Below are 22,349 nucleotides of genomic sequence, written 5' to 3'. Positions count from 1 at the left end.
AACTTGTTACCATTATCCTCACCATGTAACATTAATTGGAATACATTTGCTACAAACTTGCAAAATTAGGTTCAAATATAAAAAAAAAACAAATGCAGACTTAAATAGTCTTTAGACCAAAACTTAATGTCTACTACTTTTTTTAGGGGTGGGCATGGACCGATTAACCGGTCCATGAGCGTAATTTGTAAATTGTTTCATGATATTATGATTTTTATAATTGAAAACTTAAATTTAAAATTTTAACCGGTTAACTATTTAGAATGGTTTAAATTTTCAGTTTTGCGGTTTTTAACCATTAACCATAAAAAGGTAATAGAATCAAATTTTAAGTATAGTCTAATACGAAACTACAATTCTGTTCAATTTTTTTTAACAAATAAGAATATAAAATATAAAATATTATATATATATATATATATATATATATATAATTCATAAAAAAATATAAATTATTAACCGCAGTTTTTAAAACTTCAAATCCTAAATCTAAAACATTAATTATCAAATTTTAAAATACCAAACCTAAATCTAAACTATTTAACCGACTGATCATATTTTCCGGTTATTGGTATCGATTAATGGGTTTAAATGGTTTTTTTGCCCACTCCTAATTTTTTTCTAATTACTTTTTGGCTAAATGTAAAATTTCTCAAATTCAGCTCGAGTTTTAACATAAACCTAAATGATTTGTTTGTTTTTAAATATTATTCAAATACATTTTGTTGAGTCAAGTCTGTCTAAGTCGGAAAAAAACTTTGCCCTTTATGGTGTGGGTATGAGATTTACAAATTAATTTGATATCAGAAGGTGCCTGCACACATAACATAATTGATGGGATAACCGTAACAAAATTTATAAGCGGATTCCATAGAAATTCTTAGATAAACCAAATCTATCACGTCATCCGTGGATTAAGGCTATCATATTAATGGAAAATTCTTATATAATCCCGATCTATGAATATTCCATGCATCTACCCAGTGAAGTGTTAGAAAATTTAATACAATTTTCTCTCTCTTCTCATTATTTCTCTTTCTTCTGATTTCTCTGACATCTTATTGGATAGGTTCATAAATTATTTATGGACCGGATTTAAGTAAGAACTTCCCTATAGTAAGATACACTATTAAAATAGTGGCACTATTATAATATTACTATTCAAATGTGTAAAAAAGCAACAAACAATTCTACCATATTACCACTATTTTGATGATATGTCATAGGCTAGTCCACGAATGACGGGGTAGACTCGGTCTACTTAAGAATTTTTTCTGATTATATACAATGTCTATGGAAACTATATTGATTTTTTGAAAAACCGAATAATGAGGGAAAAGGAAAGTAAAATAGTAGTTGTAATTTTTTTGAAAACATGGAGCATAAATATAGGAAAACATAATTTGGCATTGAAAATTTAAAACAAACATGGATTCGGCAGGAGGCTCCTTGGCCCATATTTTAGCTGCCAGTAGTTATTATGACTATAGCAAGGCTTGCCTTTTGGAGGGACAAGTAAATAAATAAAATAAAATAAAATTAGTTATCCTGTGACATTAATTCAGGATTTATTTTTATGTCTGTTGGTAGAAATGTGGCTGCTTAATTTAAGACATCGCTTGAAAGAGTGTAGTGCCAGTAGATAGGGGATCCATTATAGCAAATAGCCCTGAATTATAAGTCCATCACGGAGTTATAAATTCTTAGAACTGAGTCCACCGGTTTTCACGGTGTAGCATTTAACTCTTCAGAATAATTACTTTTATAGACTCATATAGGTTGCAATGCTCTCTGCCTCTCTAACATCTATCGTAAAGTCCGCGTCCGATAAACTATTGATACATCATTTTATGACAAAACTCGTTGTTGTTATTAGAATGAGTGCGATATATAAAAACAATACATTTATAAGTCTCTATCACCAAGACATAAGTGAATTGATACGGCACTCTATAAGTTTAAGTAAAGTTACGAGTTCTAACCGTACTCATGTATGCAGCCGTTTAAAATTTGGGGCCTGTCTTCCGCAAGAGACCTACACTACTCGAGTGAGGATTAGTCTGAATGTGGAAAGTTTAATAATATCGTCTCATAGTTGAACCCGTTCAGGAAACCTCATAGAACATATAAAAAAAACAATACATTTGTAAGTGTAAGTGGTGAAATTATGAATTTTTTCAATTCGGATTGAATTGTGTCCGGTCATTTAGTTCATTTCTGACCTCTAGACAGTTTAGAATCGACCTTTCTCTTACGTAAGTTTTATTTCATTATATTGTAAGTTTTTAAAAGAATATGATGGTGGCTTGAATTACAGCCTATCCCAACCATATATAGCATTTACACAATTCCAAAATTAGATCATATAATATTAGGATGGGATATCATGTGAATCTCATGAGAATCATCAAGTTAAAAATTATTCATAACCGATTGAAAACAGTAATTTCAATAAACCAAGTTATTCTTGTGCTCCTTTTTAAGCGTATTTTTGTGCTTTTCTAATTGATCATTTGTACATTTTATCTAATATTTTAAGGCATAAACATCATAAGATTTTAATTTATTTATCAAAACAACTTCACCACGAGACTGCAAGATTATATAAATTGGAACTCTTATTAAGTATAAATCTGATTGATTAACATAAAAGAAAAGCAAAATAAAAGGACGTACTAGCTCAAATTCTTCAATTCTCATAATACTGTAAAGCTTAAAATTAGCCTGTAAAACTGCCAAGAAAACAAAGCTAACCGGCAGAAGCCACTGGCCAGAATGGCCGAGTCATACCATATGCGGCAGCATATATGGGCGAATGATCTTAGGAACAGAAATGTACGAGGCGGATTGCTAAAGGAAATATGTTGGGCCCCTAAGTGAGCCTTATCACTGTCCGAGCCCATTCATACGAAGAATAAAATTATTGGAAAAAAATGAAAATAAAAAAAATATAAACTAAACAGTCTATTGAATTTAAGCCAGGATTGTAATATTCGACTCGTTATATGAAGAAAATGCTCATATTCAAGCTCGAATTTTGAATGCGGATCTTAATCTTGATTCCTTTAATTTTTATAATGTTAGTATTTATTTCCCGCACGGCTTGCGTTCGATCGTTTTATATGTTAAACAAACTCAAGTTGGAGCTCGTCTTGCTCAAGATTGAAATGAACGAAAAAGTGACCTCGAATGCAGTTTATTTAACATCTAAATGACCGAACACAACTGGAGTTCGAGATCGGTTTGTCTTTAGCTCATTGAGTTCCTAAACGAGTCAGCTCGAGCTCGGTTCATTTGGAGTTCAATTTGAGTTTTGAAAAATGAACTCGACCTTAAGGTATTCAAATTTTGTCATTCATGTTTGATACAGATGATCTCGTGTTCGTACATTTATATGTAAGCTAACCCGCTTATTTAGCATTTAAATGAACATACACAAAACGAACTCGAACTCAACTCGTTTGACATCTAAATGAAAGCCGATTAAGCTCAAGCTCAATTCGTCTTTAGCCTATTTAGCAGTTAAACGAGTAAAACTCGAGCTCGGTTCATTTTGAGCTCGACTCGTTTACCATATAAATTAATAAAATATAACCAAAACTTGTTAACAAATTTAGAAGAAGAATTCATACTAATTCATATATTTATCAAAATACCGATAACATAAAAGTAATAATTGAACTCGAATTAGTTTGTGAAATCATAATCGAACTTTTATACGAACACCAAACTGCTTATGAGCTGCTTATCATTTTGAACTAGTTTTAATTTTTTTTTAAATAATATCTTTATTATTTTAAATATTTTATTAAAATATTTTAAAAAAACATATTTATAATAGGTAGTATACCATTTGATAACAAAAGTGATGGCGTATCATGCATGCAATAGTATAAGTTAAATTTAACCTAACCCCAGGGTGGGCCTATACACATGCTTGATTGCTTGTCCTAATCAAAGCAAGCAACAAACCTTTTAGGCGGAGATCCCAGCAGCATCACAAAACAAAATGTAATGCCACGTGTCTGTACCATGAAGATTACTTGTCCTAATTGGCTACTTGGCACACTTTCGGCCCCACCTGGGCCCCTATTACTGGTTATCTAACAAGCTCAGTAGATGACACATCAGCAATTAATTATCTACGACAAATCCTTATCATAAGCATCTTAACACGCAAACAATTCCATCGATTCATCGTCATCATCATAATGATTTGCTGATCAGATTGATTTTGATGTAGTGAACATAAATTTGAATTAAAAAATAACTGATAAGCTTATTAATTTATTACTATCTTTATATACATATACATGCTTGTTTATCATTTTCATTTCATGCACTGATCAAGATCAATTATATATTGTATTCAACTCTATAATATTACCTTCAGATTAATGGTTTTTTCAGCAGATTAGTTAAAGGTAAATCATCCTTTGTTTTTTAATTATTTTCTTGAATTTTGTTTTCTACTCTGTTTTCAGATTTAATTATACTTTGTTGTTTTTGTTTATGTATTCTGTCATCTATATCCAGTTTGATTATTTAATTATTTATGGAGAATGAAATAACTCATCCAAATCATTAATTTATAGCATGTATATTTTTTAAATTGGTATGGATATTAATTCTTTATTTAATGTTTAATGTTTATCTTGTTTGGAGTTTTGGATAATCGTAAAATAATAATGCAAATCAGCATTATTAGTGTTTAATTTCTATCTATATGATAGGATTTGCCTTGTGCTTAATAAATATGCAATCGGAAATTTCAGAATTAGACTGATTGTTGTAATACAATATTAATTGAAAAATTTGAATTGAATTGGTGAGTAGCAGTAATCAAGAATGCTGGGGAACGGAGTAGTTGGAATTCTCGCAGAGTCAGTTAACAAATGGGAAAGAAGGGTTCCTTTAACCCCGTCGCATTGCGCGCGGCTTCTACATAGCGGCAAGGATAAAACCGGGGTGGCTCGCATAGTTGTGCAGCCGTCTACGAAGAGAATTCATCATGATGCAATGTATGAGGATGTTGGCTGTGAGATTTCTGATGATTTGTCTGAATGTGGTCTCATTTTGGGCATTAAACAGCCAAAAGTAGGGTTTTTTCTTAATCAATTTTAATTTATGTAGAAGGGATGTTTATAGATGTTTGATTTAATTGTTTGTTCTGTGTTTATTTGTTGTAGCTTGAAATGATCCTTCCTGATAGAGCGTATGCATTTTTTTCGCATACTCATAAGGCACAAAAGGAAAATATGCCTTTGCTTGATAAGGTATAGAATTTAATCTGTTTTGTTTAGTTTTTAGATGATATTGTTTTGGACTTGATTGAGCTAATTATCTTTTTCTTGATAGATTCTAGCAGAAAGGGTATCGCTATATGATTATGAACTTATCGTCGGAGATCATGGGAAACGGCTGCTCGCTTTTGGGAAATATGCTGGCAGAGCAGGACTTGTTGATTTCTTCCATGGGCTAGGACAGCGTATGGTTCACTGCTTAATTCCTTTCATGTGTCTGTGTTCTGGATTCTGGCTGAAGCTGAATCTGACTCATGCTTGTATGTTTTTTAGGGTACCTGAGCCTTGGGTATTCAACACCATTCCTGTCATTGGGATCATCTTACATGTATTCTTCCCTGGCTGCCGCCAAAGCTGCCGTAATTTCTGTGGGAGAAGAGATATCAACTTTTGGATTGCCATCAGGAATTTGTCCTCTGGTATTCATATTCACTGGCTCCGGAAATGGTATAGAAAACCGCAACCTTGTGTTCTGTTTTTAAAGTGGGAATAATGTTTTCAGCCAATAAAGTTTGAATCATGAGTATTATTGATTATATTATGTTGCTAAATTGATTGTGTGCATCATTAATTCCTTGATGACTAGTTCCATGCTTCTCCTTTTAAACATATTTTTTTCTAGTGCTTTTTTTGCTTCATTTCCATGCCTCGATTTTTATTACAATTGTTTAAACAAAACAAAACACATAATTTTTACATCCTTTTTCTTGTAGTTTCTCAAGGTGCACAAGAAATTTTTAAACTTCTTCCTCATACTTTTGTCGAACCAAGCAGATTACCAGAACTATTTGCACAAGTAAGTTCAAACCAGATTTGTCCCCATAGATTCATGTCTGAATGAGAGAAGCTTTACTACTGTCAAGCTATCATGTTTGACTGGTTGAAACTATAATTCATAAAGAAGTCCACTGTATATTTTATACCAGTGACCGATTAGTCTCATATTAAGTGTGCGAGTAAGCTCATTTCCGCTCAACTCACTTGAATTACTTGCTGTCCTTACATAGGCCAGCGATCCAAGTCACCCTTTAAGGAGATCAAAGAGAGTGCACCAAGTATATGGTTGTGTTGTGACTAGTCAAGACATGGTTGAACACATCGATTCTTCCAAAACGTTTGATAAAGTAAGTAAACTCAAACAGATATTAACTCTCGATTATTCATCAAAAAAAAGATATTAACTCTCGATGATGCATTTTTTTTAGTATCTATATTTGTACTAGGTCCTTAGATATGCCTGCATAGTAAGCAGATGCTCGGTTATGTTACTTTCGGCATTGGAAAGACATGCTATATCTGTTCAATGAGCTTCTACTTCTGTCCAATTCACAAGATTTTTTATATAAGATTAAAGCATGCTGATTTAGACACTTACTTTGTATTTCAGGCCGACTACTATGCACATCCAGAACACTACAAACCAATTTTTCATGAAAAAATTGCTCCATATGCATCTATTATTGGTATGTGATACATTTTACTTTTACTGATTCACTGAATTTATTATTTGCACAAATGAGTTTGTACTGATTATTTCTCTTTAAGTTTACTGTGGATTACCATGAGTCCGAGGCAACTGTTTTCAGGCCTATGTATTCAGAAACAAGTAAAAAATTTGGATTGAGAATCCTCAAACATGCTTGCAATGTAAAAAAATTTGATCTAAGCAAGCTCCAATCCTGTATATATATTACATCTGTAAACTAGTGATACAATTAGATGATATTTTCTTTTTCTTGATTTACTCTTTGGAATCTTCTTATTTTTTTCTAATATTAATTTGTGACTATAAACTATTGAAGTTATTGCTGAGCTTTGTTACCTTGCAGTCAATTGCATGTACTGGGAGAAAAGATTTCCCCGGCTGTTGAGTGCCCAGCAACTTCAAGATCTAACGAGGAAAGGGTGCCCTCTTGTCGGAGTTGCTGATATAACTTGTGACGTTGAAGGCTCTATTGAGTTTATTAACCAAATCACATTAATTGATAGTCCATTCTTCAGGTATTATGTTAGTAGCTTCTCATACTCTGGAACTTCATTCCATAAATATTGTTTCCACTTTCCAGAATCAGATTGTATATCTTATCTCCCTTTACTCTAATTTTCTTCGTCTCATTTGGTTGGTCAGATATGATCCCTTAAATGATTCTTACCATCAGGACATGGAAGGGAATGGTTTGATATGTTCTTCTGTTGACATTCTTCCTACAGAATTCGCGAAGGAGGTTTGTTATCTGAATTATGCATTCTCTTGCAATCGTTCTTCTATTTGAGTTACGAATCTAGGCTGCCTGCTACTCAAATATCCACTAATAACTGACTCGTATTGCCACATGAATCACGCCATCCAATCATGAAGGCTTCTCAACATTTTGGAGACATACTTTCCCAATTTATTGGCAGTTTGGCTTCTATAACTGACATTAACAAGTTACCTTCACATTTAAGGAGAGCCTGTATAGCCCAAGGAGGAGAAGTTACTCCCTTGTTTGAATACGTTACACGCATGCGAAACTCCGATATGGAGTATGATTCTGATTCCTGTTTCAATTTCCTTGCCTTTGCACTTTGTTTATGGCACACATTCAGTTAGCAATAAGCATAACTCATCCTTCTCCCGATGTGCAGGGATATGCCAGAGCATTCAGCAAATTCACATAGCAAGAAGAAATTTAATATACTGGTAAGTAAGGGAAAGGCTACAGTTATTTTGTTTTAAGTTTGCTTTGTTCATTTGACTATGGGATGAACGTGATGAATATTTATCCAATTACTTTGTAAAAAAACAAAGTAACCATAGAAAGCCCCGGTAAGTTTGTTTTCTTCTAATTTGGCAAAACTCATCCCGAAACCCCTTTTGTTCAGGAAGTCCCTACCGCAAACTTGTTCACGTTTAGATCTTTCTACTTGTCCAATTTTGATTTGCACACCCTTTTGTTGGGAACGGAAGAAAAAAAAACTTTGTAAGTAAAGCAAAAAAGGGCATGAAATTAAAGATCAGATAAGTAGAGTAATTGGAAGAAAACATTTTTGCGGTAAGGGCTTAGTGAATGAAAGTGATAAAGTACATGGGCTTTAGGTGGGTTTAGCCTTCTAATATTTATGTACGAACAAAGGATCACTTTACCCTCTGAACTTGGCGCAAAATATCAAAAACGTCCAAATTAGCAAAATAGAGTCACTTTTACCCTGAACTTGTCAAATTTGGTACAAAAAACCCCCTCCCCACTCTCACTTAAGAGAGTGAGATACACTCTCCGGTTTTCAAAGGTGATTTTTCTTTTAAGGTGGTTTTAAATAAAAGAAGGTTTAAAATGGTCCTAATTTTTTTCAAACATTTTAAATTAATACCTAATAATTAAAAAAAACAATTTCACCCCTTCAATAATAAGCTTAAAATGACAAATTAACCCTCCAATTTTAATTTTTTTACAATTTATTTAATTTATGTAGATATCAATAATTTCATAAAATCAAAAAACGTAAAAAAAAATTATACACTAAAAATTAAAATCAATCCTCCAGAATAAAAAAAATTCATTTTCGGAAAAAAAAAAACCGTTTTCAGGCGAGGAGGAGCTCCTCCTCGCCTGGAGCAGCAGCCCTTCAAGAACAGATCCAACGATCTGTCAAGAACAGATCGTTGGATCTGTTCTAGGCTAGAACAGATGTTGTGATCTGTTCTTGGGCAAGAATAGATCGCGTGGATCTGTTCTTGGCAAGAACAGAGACCGTTCTTAGCAGCAGCTCCTCTTCTCCGGCGAGGAGGAAGAGCTCCTCTTCGCCGGAAATAAAAAAAAGTAATTTTTTTGTGTAAAAATATCTAAAAGGGTCCTTAGATTAATTGGGAGTTAATTATGATTAATTAGGAGTTAATTATAATTAATTAGAATGAATAATGATTAATTAGAAACTCACTCTCTATTTAAGGTGCCACGCCAGCGTAGGGGTGTTTTTGTACTGGTTTTGACAAGTTCAGGGTAAAAGTGATCCGGTTTTGCTAATTTGGACGTTTTTGATACTTTGTGCCAAGATGAGGGGGTAAAATGATCCTTTGTTCATTTATGTACTCATAGCAACTATCATCTGCAGACTAGGCAAACTAGTCCAGTACAGCTTTTTACTTGGTTGTATTGTTTCTGCTTTTGACCATAAAATTTTAATCACTCTAGTCCAGTACAGCTTTTTACTTTGTATTATTATTATTATCAGGTATCTCTGAGTGGTCACTTGTTCGATCAGTTTTTGATAAACGAGGCTTTAGATATTATTGAAGCTGCTGGTGGCGCCTTTCACTTGGCCAAATGTCATGTGGGTCAAAGTGCTGATGCAACTTCATACTCAGAACTCGAAGTAAGTTGATCTGTGGTTTAAGTTTGATTTCAGAAGAAAGAATCTCATACTCTTGATAACTAAAGAAATTTAATATGTAGATGCTTCTTTTTAAGTTTAAAAACTGAAATTGATTTTGTAAAGCTATGATGAACTTCAGATTCAACCAGTTACTCCCTCCGGTTCGTAATATTAGTCGCATTTGGAAAAAAAAATTGGTCCATAATATTTGTCGCATTTGGAATATCAAGATAAATTTTATTTTATTTTCCAGATTTACCCTTAATAAATGTACATTGAAATAATACAATACACAAACAAAGAATGAATAGTGCAATTATCAAAAAAAAAAGAATGAATAGTGCAACTTCCAAAAATTCATCTCTCTCGCCTACACAAACATGCACATATATATACTGTATGTTAATATAATGCATACATATTCAAAATAAACATGGAAAAGGAAAAGTCAAAATTAGAGAAAAGTGACGGAAACAAAAAAGACAAAGGTGAAGAAATTGTCCACCAAAATAAAGAAATTATCCAGTAAAGTGAAGAAATTGGCAGTTGAGTACGAAATGTTGTTTTCAATCTCAGATGGAGTAACTACTAAAGGATTTGAAAAGTTGGCAATTTGTACATGTACATGTATATACAGTATTGACTCCTAGTTTCAACTCCTTGTTTCAAAAAGAATATTGAGGATTCCAAAACTTGATTACGTAGTAAAGAGTTTTTTTAAAAGTGTAATTAATAGGGTTAACTTGGTAAAATTATATATAAATTAAGACATAATTATTGTTTCCTTAATTCCTGTGCCGGAGCTAAATGCGACTAATATTACGGACCGGAGGGAGTATGAACTTTTGTAGCACTCAACTAACTATATCTTGCCTTATGGTCTTTGAACAGGTTGGCGCAGATGATAGGGAAGTTCTGGATCACATTGTTGACTCTTTGACATCCCTTGCTAATTCAGATGAAAATCAAGGACACTTAAACAAGGAAGCAAACAAAATTTCATTGAAGGTGGGGAAAGTTCATGAAAACGGCAGTAAAAAAGACTATGATATGAAAAGAAAGACTTCAGTTCTAATCATAGGCGCAGGCCGCGTCTGTCGACCAGCTGCTGAGTTCCTGGCATCAGTAGGGAGCATTTCATCTCATGAATGGTATAAAGCTTGCTTAGATACTGATTTTGAAGAGCAGAATGATGTGCAAGTCATAGTTGCATCTCTCTATCTAAAGGATGCTGAAGAGGTATAGCCAGCATCATATATTCATGTTGCGATTAATAGCAAATGTTTAAAAACTCTATTATATGTGGATATAGCATGAACAAGAAAATATATGCATGCAGATCTTATTGATATGCATGAAACCTTACCTTAATGCTCTTATGATTTTGCATTCTGATGTTCTGATTGCTTATGAACTATATTAATTTTGCACAGATTGTTGATGGAATTCCCAATGCAACTGCAGTTCAGCTTGATGTGATGGATCATGAAAGTCTTTGCAAGTATATCTCACAGGTAGTCTTCTATATGGCATAATTTAGACTAGTACTGCATAATTTTATCCCAAATGAGCTGCACCTTTAATGTGGCGTACAACGCTGGATCACAGCCTTATGTACAAGACTTTTTTTTCTTATGCAGGTTGAAGTTGTTGTGAGCTTACTTCCTCCTAGTTGCCACCTTGTCATAGCAAATGAATGTATCAAGGTAATAACAACTTGGTATTTTTCGTATTGCGGCCACTTTTGTTTCAGCTAGGTTCAAAACGCAATCTAGTACTTGACTAGTGAATTGAATAACTGTAAGACTCTGTCCTAAAAAGTGACAACAACTTGGACTCTTGAAGTCCCACCATTAAGTTTGATTTAAGTTTCAAATAATTCCTTTTTCCTTACTCTAGCTAAGGACATAATTTATTTATTGATTCAGCTTAAAAAACATCTCGTCACTGCTAGCTATGTTGATGATTCTATGTCAGCATTAGATGAAAAGGCAAGAGCTGCTGATATTACAATTCTTGGTGAGATGGGCTTGGACCCCGGAATAGGTAATTTTCCAACTGATATTAGTCTGTTACATGATATATGCTGACAGCAGATTACTAGAACTTAAACAGTATACACGAATGCCTCAGATCATATGATGGCAATGAAGATGATCAATCAAGCTCACGTTCGAAAGGGGAGAGTGAAGTCGTTTACCTCTTATTGTGGGGCTCTTCCATCTCCTGCAGCCGCAAATAACCCCCTAGCATACAAATTCAGGTATTTCAGTACACTAATTTGATAAAAGATCTACATGGTCTGTCTAGCTTAAACTTTTTCTTACTCCTTCCTTCTTTTGTATTTTTTTCCTTGTTTTTGTCGTGATGAAGAGGACATCATTTTGAGACCCTAAATCTTCTTACATGAATGGTAGTTTATGACTGCTCATCGCACTAGTTATATTTAAATGTGAACGAAGGCATGAATTGCTCACAGTTCTATCTAATGTGTTCACTTGATCAGCTGGAGCCCTGTTGGAGTCATCCGAGCTGGACGCAATCCTGCCACCTATAGATCTCATGGTGAAATTATAAATGTAGAAGGTAAGCTATCAGCAACCAGGAAAGTGATATGACGTTTTCTGTATTTCTAATTGTTCATGGTTCTAATTGCAGGTGATAAACTTTATGAGTCGGCTTTCAAACTTCGTCTGCCGGATCTTCCAGCGTTTGCCTTGGAATGTCTTCCAAATCGCAACTCTCTAGTTTACGGCAAAGTTTATGGAATAGAAGATGCATCAACTATCTTCCGAGGAACCCTCCGATATGAAGGTTTTGCATTCTTTTGATAGTAGTCTATACTTTGAGGCTAATACTAAAAAAAATGCACTTCTTTCGTAGAACTTTCTTGAAACATGAAGAACTTTCTTCTGAAATAACTCTTCTTGGCTTTAGTTATTCACTGTAAATATATAAACTAATTCACTCATTAGCTGTGCAGGGTTCGGTGAAATAATGGGAACACTTGCAAGAATTGGTCTGTTCAGCACAGAATCTCATTCAGATCTTACATCTAAACAAAGACCCACATTCAAAAAATTCCTTTGCCAACTGCTAAATATTCATAATGAGATTCTATTAGGAGAGAAGAACATCGCAGAAAAGATCGTCGCACTTGGACATTGCAAGGAAAAAGAAGCTGCAGTAAAGGCAGCCAAAACTATTATGTAAGCTATACAATCTATCTATATATAAATTTGACAGCATAGACTTTGAGCATATATTGGTAACAAATAGATTCCACATATCTAAATTATATTCTCCATGTGAATTAGATATTTGGGACTACATGAGCAGACAGACATCCCTGCCTTGTGTCAAAGTCCATTTGAAGTTGCCTGTTTTCGCATGGAAGAAAGGTTGACGTATTCCAGTGAAGAGCAGGTATGTTTCCATGTCAGATGCCATTATGTTAAGCACAACACTTCCATTTTTTCTTGGTAGCAATCGATGAATATTCATCTCAATGCTTGAACTCGGCTCGATAATTGACTCGAGCAGCTCGATTTCAAGCTCGACTCTAACTAGAATCATGCAGCGCTAACAATGTCTACTACTTTATGGTCAGGATATGGTGCTTTTGCATCACGAAATTGAGGTTGAATTTCCTGATGGCAAGTGTACCGAGCATCATACAGGCACTTTACTGGAATTTGGAACAACGAAGAACGGGAAAACAATTACTTCCATGGCTGTCACAGTTGGTATACCAGCGGCAATTGGGGCTCTGGTACTTAAACTTATAACTCTATGCTTCCTCACCATTCTTTTTAGTGAAATATTTTAATTTAACCAATAATTTCTCATTTCGTTGCAGCTCCTACTTGAAAACAAGATCAAGACAAGAGGGGTTGTAAGGCCTATTGAACCCGAAGTTTACATGCCAGGTAATTTAAAATTCACTCATGTTTATATTGCTGGATAACTTATTGAGTCCTACTGGCGTTCTGTTTCCTTTTCATACACTGCTTTGCCATTTTTATTTTGGATTTCTCGTTCGGGCATCTCCGTTTCCTTTACATGCTACTATGGTATAAGATGTTGATAGGCTTATTTTGTTGTGGTATTGTAGCACTTGAAATTTTACAAGCACAAGGCATCAGATTGATGGAGAAGGTGGAGTAACCTAAACTATTTGGCTGACCTTGCGATATGTTGCCAATGGAAGACAATCCCAAAACTCCACACGTCTCATCAAACAATGAGAAGAAAATTTGAAAAGAGAAGTTCTTAGAAGATACAGGTAGCTAGCTTGGGCAACAAGGCACCAGTTTGGTCGGTATCTGGCAAAGATAATAGGCATTTATGCTGTTGGCTTTTATTGTTATAAATCTCAGCATGTAAATCTTTCATTTTATATTTGTCTGTATGTGTATATTGTTTACATATTATTATAATATATGAAAAAGAAAAATTGTGAATTTTGTATGCATAATCTAACGGTAGAATGATTTGTTCTCTTATTTATAGAAAAAGGAAAAGCAGATGTAAATGTGGTAGAAACGTTCTATGGTCTGGTCACCTTAGTTTTTCAAATTCATAATTTACACCATTCATTATAAAATAAACGATGTAAATTAATTTAATTAAAATAGTACTTTTTTGATATGCAACATTCATTTGGTAATGAATGGGTATATATTCATTAAATTCGACCCTCAAGTTAAAATGAACTTAGTTTTTCACAAAATGATCTAAAGTCTCCAAACCAAATGGGCTTCGAATGGAGCGAGTGACAAAAGCCCATTACTTCTTAATTCATAAGTCTCAATGTTAAGCACTGGATATAGAACAACTTAAATTAAAACATTGTAGGAAAATATTGGAATTCATGCCAATGTCATAGAATGACTTAGCTTAGATCCCTATGATTAGATACCATCTGAGCCGGCTTGGCAAAACCCTTGTATAGCTTCTTCAATTTCTCGATAAAGAGAAATATGACCAACAGTAGTTCGAATGAATATACAAAGAATTTCTTTTTCTTACTATTAGATAGTGTTCATAAATCTCATGATAGGTACCCAAAGATTCATAGAGAACTTCGGTGGGAGCTTCTCTTGAAGCAATAGCGCGTTGATCTAGTTGCCACCGGAGCCACAAAGGACTATCTAAATGGATTATTTTCCGCCGATAAGCACCAATTGCATCATAGGAATTAGCAAAAAGCGATTCTTTCATTTTGATAATTTTTGTGATTACGTGGATTATACCTATTTGCACAAATACCTCGACGATTCCCGCTTGTTAATACATAGAGACCTATAAGCATATCTTGGGTTGGTACGGAAATGGGATCTCCAATAGCTGTAGATAAGAGATTCATATGAGAAAATATAAGTAAACGAGCCTCCGCTTGAGCCTCCAACGATAAAGGTACATGAACAGCCATTTGATCCCCATCAAAGTCTGCATTGAATCCCTTACAAACTAATGGATGTAAACAAATAGCACGGCCTTCCACTAAAATGGGTTGGAATGCCTGTATGCCTAATCTATGCAAAGTAGGCGCTCTATTCAGTAATACTGGATGCCCCTGCATAACTTCCTGAAGTATTTCCCATACAATTGGCTCTTTTTCTCGAATTTTACTCTTAGCAACTCCTATGTTCGAAGCAAGATGTTGTCTAATTAGACCACGAATTACAAATATCTGGAAAAGCTCTATTGCTATTTCGCGAGGCAATCCACATCGATGTAATGAGAGTGAGGGGCCTACGACAATGACAGAGCGCCCCGAATAATCAACCCGTTTTCCAAGCATAGTCTCACGAAATCTTCCTTCTTTGCCTTCAATTACATCCGAAAAGGACTTGTAAACCTTATTATGACCGTCTCTCATTGGTTGTCCGCGGATTCCATTATCAAGAAGTGTATCCACGGCTTCTTGTACCAATTTTTCCTGACACATTACTAATTCCCCTGGCGTAGATCTACTTGTTGTTAATAGATCAATAAGAGTATTGTTCCGATAGATAACTCTTCTATAGAGTTCATTAATATCTGAACTCATTAGTTTACCACCATCTATCTGAATGATCGGTCTCAACTCGGGGGGAAGAACTGGTAATAGACATAAATCCATCCATTCTGGTTCTATATTTGTTCGAATAAAATGCTTAGCTAATTCCACGCGTCTAACCAAAAACTCCTTTCTTCTTCCAACTTTTCGATCTTCCCATTCATTCCTCGTAGGCCCTTCTTCCCCTAATTCTTTCCATTCTACTGATGAATAATCTATAATAATTCGCAAATCTAGATCGGCTAATTGTTCTCGGGTAGCACCAGCTCCTGTAGAATTTCGCGATTTCTAAATGTATCGAAACCTTGAGCAGTAAAAAAAAGTGGAATACTGTATTTCCAGGATTGGATTTCGTATTCGAATGAACCACGTAATCGTAAAAAAGTAGGTTTTTTAGCTATGGGCCTAGCAAAAGAAAAATTGGGATAGGATCCTATACTCCTATACTATAAGGTCTCCCCCCTTCAAAATCGGACGTGAAAGTTTCCTCTCATCCGGCTCAAGTAATTATACCAAATAGAAATCGAAAGAAAGGGTTCCTGCTTTCCAATTTAAAAATCGATAAAAAACAAAAAAAAAGAGCTACTCCTTACTCAAGTTCCCAATGAATTGAATAATGAATAGCAAGCAAGCTCTCATTAATTCATTCTTCCATTTTTTTTCATTTTTTTTAGAATTTCTGAATTCTTTATTCAATTATCACAACTTATTCAATTTTCACAATTACGACCTAAATGAAATGTGAAATTCTTGAGTAGTCTACTTCCTTTCGAACGAGAAATTTCTAGTATCCTAGAATTCATATCATAAGGGATTTATTTGTCTATGTCTCTTTCTATTCGATCTCTTAGGTCCTGAACTCACCTCGATGGTTATGCCACGATGCTATTAAAGCCTATATGCGATGTATAGACTCCCGTAACCATGACATAGTTGATTACTTGAGTATAAACATAGTTTCTTTCTATTTTTAAAAAGAAAAAAAAAAAGAAAGAAGTCGGTTTTCACGAGGTACAACTAGGAATTCCTATTTATTTGTTACTGCAGCGACCATAGACCAATTTTTTATTAGGGAGTATTGAAGACACCCATAATTCTGAGCTTCATGTTACTCCTCTCAAGAGACATGTCAGATCCAGGACATCCCATTTCTTTTGGGATGACAGTTTTTCTTTCATTCCAAAACTGTCAAATCAGAATTTCGATCAAATCACACATCGCAATATACTAGACCTTCTAATTCTTTAAGAGGTTTATCTAAAAGATTTGCAATATAACTAGGAAGACGTTTCAAATACCATACATGAGTTACTGGGCATGCCAGTTTGATGTAGCCCATTTGATATCTTCGTATCCGAGAATCAACAAATTCGACTCCGCATTGTTCACAAAATTTTTGGTCTTCTTTTTCATTTCTGATTACTCGATAATTTCCACAAGTACAAATTCCACTTTTTATAGGCCCAAAAATTCTTTCACAAAACGATCCATCTTTTTCAGGTTTATTGGTTTTGTAATGAAAAGTATAAGGTTTTGTCAGTCCGGGCAATAAAGAAAAACTGTCTTCCGTAAGTTCTTATCGAACAATAAAGAAAATTGGTTGACTGATAAGCATTCTATCTATATAGTAAGTAAATAAGTCCAATATTTAAGCTAGACCATACACTGAATTAACAGAACAGAAAGAAGCTTTGAAAAAGTAACAGACATGATTTAATATATCCAAATGAGGAGCACAAACAGCCAGTGTTTGGCTTGATCACATTAAGACAATTGAATAGCACCCTAATATCTTCTTATCTACGTGCCTTGCCTCTAGAGAATGAAATAAACAAGATCGTTAGCTTGCTTCGTAGATTTGTTGCTACTCATATACCTTATTCAGCCGCCCTCTCTATACGTGTTCCCAATAACCAGAACAGAAGGTCTGCTTCGTTGGCAGTATCAACCTATGCTCCAGGCACCAGTATCAGTTGTCATATATCAAGAACTGATCGATGATATCTCATGAGTCCATGTTTTCAAATCAACAAAGACTAAGAAAACCATGATACTAATTGTTGCTCCACTTGTTCCCAATTGCGAACTTTAGTGACCAAGGGATGCTGATCAACCGAGTCTATTTTGCACCAAGGATACGAGTTCTCATAATCAAAAAGTAAAACCTTGATTCCGACTTCAGCACACTCAACCGCATATCTAGGGTTATCGTCAATTAGCACTGTTGCACCTAAGGACCTACCAGATAAATTATGATTTAGCACACGTAACCTAATTTTACTCAAAGGGATTTAACATATAATGGTCCCTAAGAGAGAATTTCATATGAGCATATTAATAATTTGTCGTAAAGTTGTAATTGATATACCTGCATATCTCGGACTTAGATTTGGACTCCCCATCTAGAGCAAAGTGGTTGCCAAAGTGAATCTCATGAAATATACCTGGATAGTGCTTCTCTATCCAGTTAATTGTGTGATCCTTGATAACATTCTGCCGAGATCTGTTCAAATCATGCAAAAGGAGAAGTTATTCAAGCCTGAATTTGATAAATACATGCGACAAAAAGCAGTATGTTAGGTATACATACGTCACAACAGACAGTTTACAAAATCTTGACAGCTTATGAACCACTTTCTGAGCACCTGGGAGTGGGTAGATTCCGGACTTGAAATATGATGTCTTAAAGAACTCATGGACACGCATATCAGCTGCAAAAACAAGTCAGTCAAGGTCCTGAATCAATTCAATGTTGTAAATCTTCATGAATGAACACATCTCATTATAACAAAAATCATGGTGCACTAATCTTATACTCGATGAGATAAAATCCAAAGTCATTTTTGAGTTAGTGCAGTAATCAGAATAAAAGTATTCCAGCTTGGCAATTATTGAATTGAAATTTGAACATTGACAAAATATTCAAACTGATGTATGGCCAAGGTTCAAGTAATCTTGCACAAAATAGCAAGAAATTTAAGTTTTGAGAAATGCGTCCAAGAATGTTAATTAATTATTTAATGGCATGCCACTTATTTTCAAATAGATGCATCATATTTGTTAGAATTTGCAAAGATTCCTTCCATTAATTCTGAAATTTGCATTTTCTCATGCACAATTTATCAAAAAGCAAATCACAGCTTTAAAGCTTCAACATCGGATCATAGGAAAAATAATAATGAACTTCAAGTCATAATAGCAAACTGAATTTCCATCAGCCAAACTTCTGGAACATTCACGGCACGCAAACTACATTGTTTTAAGGCCTAATGCTTGATCACATGCAAAGCAAAGATTTGACCCTCTAAAGCAAATTATCCTATTTAAGATGGAAAATTTCAATACCTTCATTCCGTGAACAATTCCATATCTGCAACAACATTATAACAGAAATCAGAATTGATACAAAAGGAAAGTATTAAGGTTTCCAACAATTGACATAATTAAGCATAGGAAAATAACACTGAGTTTATAGCCAACTACTATCTGCTTACTTTAAGCTACACTATAAAGCATCAAACTTCCCAAATTAATAGGCTAATGAATGATATGATACATATTTGAAATTAAGCAAATTAGGCAACATTGCTTCAATAGTTCAACCAAAGAGCAATTCATCAATTGACCGCTAAGAAAGAACCAAACCTTTATGATAAGACTACTTGTGAATGCAATACCTTAAAGAACTCATAGACATAATACTCTGATACTGAATGATTGGAAGAGTAACGATCAGCAATAAATCTGTTCAAAGCTGATACAAAGTTCCCAAGAACTGCTCACCATAAAGCAGAAGCAAATAAGAATCACGAAATTATTTTTGAGAAAATACAGGGAAACAAATGTTTCAAAGGATAATAAATTATTAGAATATAGGCTATGTTTGGTTCATGACATGTAATAGCATGGAATAGAATAGCAATTCCTTTGAGTAACTATTCCATGAATCAAAGTAAAGAATAGTCATTCTATGCAGAATCGCTATTCCATTCCACACCTATTCCATTCTGCACCTATTCCATGAACCAAAGATAGCCATAGTACTAAATGAATATAATAGCATGCTAGGTGCAATCCAATAAAACAAAAACTAATAGTTTACCAAGTCAAATCTCTATAAAATATGAATTTCTTTCAACCTAAATACATTATTATTAGTTATTTCCATGTAATGTACAAACACAAATAAAGAAATAAAACAGCATTAGTCAACAAAACTGAATTAAGAATTGAGATATTACCCTCATCAACATCAACAGCAACTACAATATTTCCAGTGACAGGATACGCCGAGAAGCCGTGAGGTTTACCACCTTGGCAAGTCCCATTACCATTTATATATCTACCATTTTCACTGCTGAAACTACTACTATTCTCCAAATCACGCACCAATTGATGGCGCGGCGAAACAAATGCACGAGCTCTCTGATCATTATCTAATGGTTTCTGAGAATCAGAGCAGCAATTCCTTATCCTAAAATCAAAATTACCACTAACAATACTACAATTAACAGTTTTAATCCTTGAAATAGGAATAATTGATGAAGAACAAGTAATGGGTTGTGGCAGGTTATGAAAACCCTTGAGTAAATAATCATTACGAGTTGTAAAAGCCATGATCAGAGCTTTATACTGATTATGGCGATTCTTTAACATAACTAGTAGCTGAATCACATTACACCATCAATAAAGATGGTATCTAATTTGAATTAAAAATCTCCAATTTCTTTGGAAATTTAAAAGATTTTACTAAGAATGAACCCTAAATTCAAGAAATGAATTACAAAAATGAGAAAACAAAAGGGTCGACATAAACTAAAGAATTAACGTAAAATCTGGAATATCCCTTGTGGGTACTCAAAAAGGATGAATCTTTACCAATTTTGTCCAAAACAAATTAAGAAAAAAACTAAAAAAATAATTAGGGTTAGATCAAAATTTTAATTGAATTATCTGATTTGATGGGTGGTAAAAAAAGAACAAAAAGAACAGAGAGAGATTTGGCGGCGGTGGTGGTGGTGGCGGTGGTTCGGAGGTAGCAGTGAGTGACTTGAGTTTGCTACATTATAAAGGGCAAAGGGGGATTTTATTTTGTTTAATTAAATTAAAAAAGGTTTAAGAATTGTTTAAGAAATCTAATAATGAATGGTTAAGGCGTTTATTATGCCTTGTTTTCCTCTTTTTCTCTTCCAAATTTCTTTTGATCGTCTTATTTAAGACTTAATTAAATGGTCATTAGGCACCAAATGGTCCAAATTTCACTTTTAGGTGCCTTTCACTTTCTTTTAGCTTTTTTTATTGTCCATTTATAATGATTTCCATATAAGGTGGAAGCAAAGCATCATATGATTTTTATGATAATTTAAAAAGAAAAAAGCTAAAAATAATTATTATCAATTCATTAATTCAGATTAAAACTACTATTTTCGTTATTATAAAATTAAGAATTGTTATTTTGTATCTAATATTTTAATTTTACATGGATAATTTAGTTTTAAAATTTTTAAATTTAAATAAATATTTTTTATAATATAAGAGAAAATACTAATTTTAACTTAAAAGGGGGTTGATAATTAATTTGAATGATTTCAATAATTAAGGAAAATGATTATAATCATTTAAATGAGCTATATGAATATAAATAATAAAATAATCAAGTTTTGAAATTAATAAAAATTAGATGATTAACGTGAAGAAAATAGATATTTAAAATGATGTTAATTAAAAAAATATAGCAATTAAAATTATTATATTTATTTAAAATAATAGTTTCATGTCTGAAAAAGAGCTAGATATTACTCATTTTAGACTATAAAACTTTAAATATTTTAACCGTCAATCACAAGAGTTTTATCATAATTTTTTACTTTTGAATAAATATATATATTTTTAATTGAAGTAATAGTTATATTTTTTTTAAACCATTGCTTTTATGATCATAGGAGTTTAAATGAAATGGTAATAACTATAAAAGCTTAAATATTTTTAGGCTCTGACTATAGGGAGTTATTAGTACCTCGTGCATTTTATTAAAATTGTGTATTTATTTAGTATATGTATTTAATTTATCGTGAATGTTTAGATTTTACTTATGGAAAAGCCGTAAAACATGCACGAGATTGAATTTAAATATTCACTCAATTTGACGGGTTAATGAAATGGGTCATATCGTCAAATTTGGAAAAAGATCATATAAATAAATAAATTTAAATAGAAAAGGCTATTTAATAAAAAATTAAAAAAATTGTATGCTCCTTATCATTTTTTACCGTGAGATTATTTAACCACTTAAAGACGAGTGAGTCACGCGCTTATAATTTTCGTCCATGTAAAATTCATTTAATAAACAAATAATATATCGACTTAATGAATAATAAATTTTAAAGAGAAACTAAATAAATAAATAAAATAAGAGCAGAAGTAGTCTTTTGATGAGTTGAGCTAATTATACACATCATATAGAATGGGTAGGGTTGTAAATGAATCGACCTGAATCTAACTATTCAGTTTATGAACGAGGTGTTCATTTTTTGTCGAGTTTTAAACGGGATGTTTACGTTCGGCTTAATAAATATTTTATAGTGTTTATGTTCTGTTCGTATTCTTTCATCTAGTTGCTAAACGAACAA

At 33.4% G+C, this 22,349-nt stretch overlaps 3 protein-coding genes across 4 annotated transcripts; 1 reads left to right on the top strand and 2 right to left on the bottom strand.

Annotated features, from left to right (window-relative positions):
* The first annotated feature begins 4,251 nt into the window (after window positions 1-4,251).
* LOC126668988 (alpha-aminoadipic semialdehyde synthase) lies at window positions 4,252-14,119 on the top strand. Of its 2 annotated transcripts, none has more exons than XM_050362261.2 (25): window positions 4,252-4,424; window positions 4,837-5,097; window positions 5,190-5,276; window positions 5,359-5,488; window positions 5,577-5,750; window positions 6,017-6,099; window positions 6,311-6,427; window positions 6,691-6,766; window positions 7,133-7,304; window positions 7,432-7,528; window positions 7,663-7,829; window positions 7,932-7,986; window positions 9,516-9,656; window positions 10,548-10,895; window positions 11,090-11,170; window positions 11,297-11,362; window positions 11,585-11,702; window positions 11,790-11,919; window positions 12,163-12,242; window positions 12,315-12,470; window positions 12,640-12,865; window positions 12,974-13,082; window positions 13,267-13,428; window positions 13,516-13,585; window positions 13,771-14,119. In XM_050362261.2, exons 2-25 carry the CDS (start codon window positions 4,849-4,851, stop codon window positions 13,821-13,823), a joined length of 3,147 nt encoding a protein of 1,048 aa, XP_050218218.1. In that variant the 5' UTR covers window positions 4,252-4,424; window positions 4,837-4,848; the 3' UTR covers window positions 13,824-14,119. The 2 variants fall into 2 exon arrangements, with proteins under 2 accessions (XP_050218218.1, XP_050218217.1); XM_050362260.2 differs by having other exon boundaries at window positions 4,253-4,424; window positions 4,840-5,097.
* A 430-nt stretch (window positions 14,120-14,549) lies between these two features.
* Window positions 14,550-17,700, bottom strand: LOC126668711 (DNA-directed RNA polymerase subunit beta'-like). Its single transcript, XM_050361894.2, is given in 6 exon segments — window positions 14,550-14,681; window positions 14,683-14,868; window positions 14,870-15,998; window positions 16,001-16,158; window positions 16,935-17,295; window positions 17,685-17,700. Coding segments are annotated over 6 exon segments (1,962 nt in total). The 3' UTR covers window positions 14,550-14,569.
* On the bottom strand, window positions 17,411-20,858 carry LOC126669637 (uncharacterized). Its single transcript, XM_050363158.2, has 6 exons — window positions 19,962-20,858; window positions 19,398-19,495; window positions 19,066-19,090; window positions 18,311-18,431; window positions 18,089-18,223; window positions 17,411-17,958 (listed from the first exon to the last, which is right to left on the bottom strand). Exons 1-6 carry the CDS (start codon window positions 20,374-20,376, stop codon window positions 17,757-17,759), a joined length of 996 nt encoding a protein of 331 aa, XP_050219115.1. The 5' UTR covers window positions 20,377-20,858; the 3' UTR covers window positions 17,411-17,756.
* Between the last annotated feature and the right edge of the window lie 1,491 nt (window positions 20,859-22,349).

This window comes from Mercurialis annua, linkage group LG2 (genome assembly GCF_937616625.2).
Source record: "Mercurialis annua linkage group LG2, ddMerAnnu1.2, whole genome shotgun sequence".
Lineage (NCBI taxonomy): Eukaryota > Viridiplantae > Streptophyta > Magnoliopsida > Malpighiales > Euphorbiaceae > Mercurialis > Mercurialis annua.
Note: the sequence above shows the minus strand (reverse complement) of the source record. Positions and strands in the feature narration are given on the sequence as shown.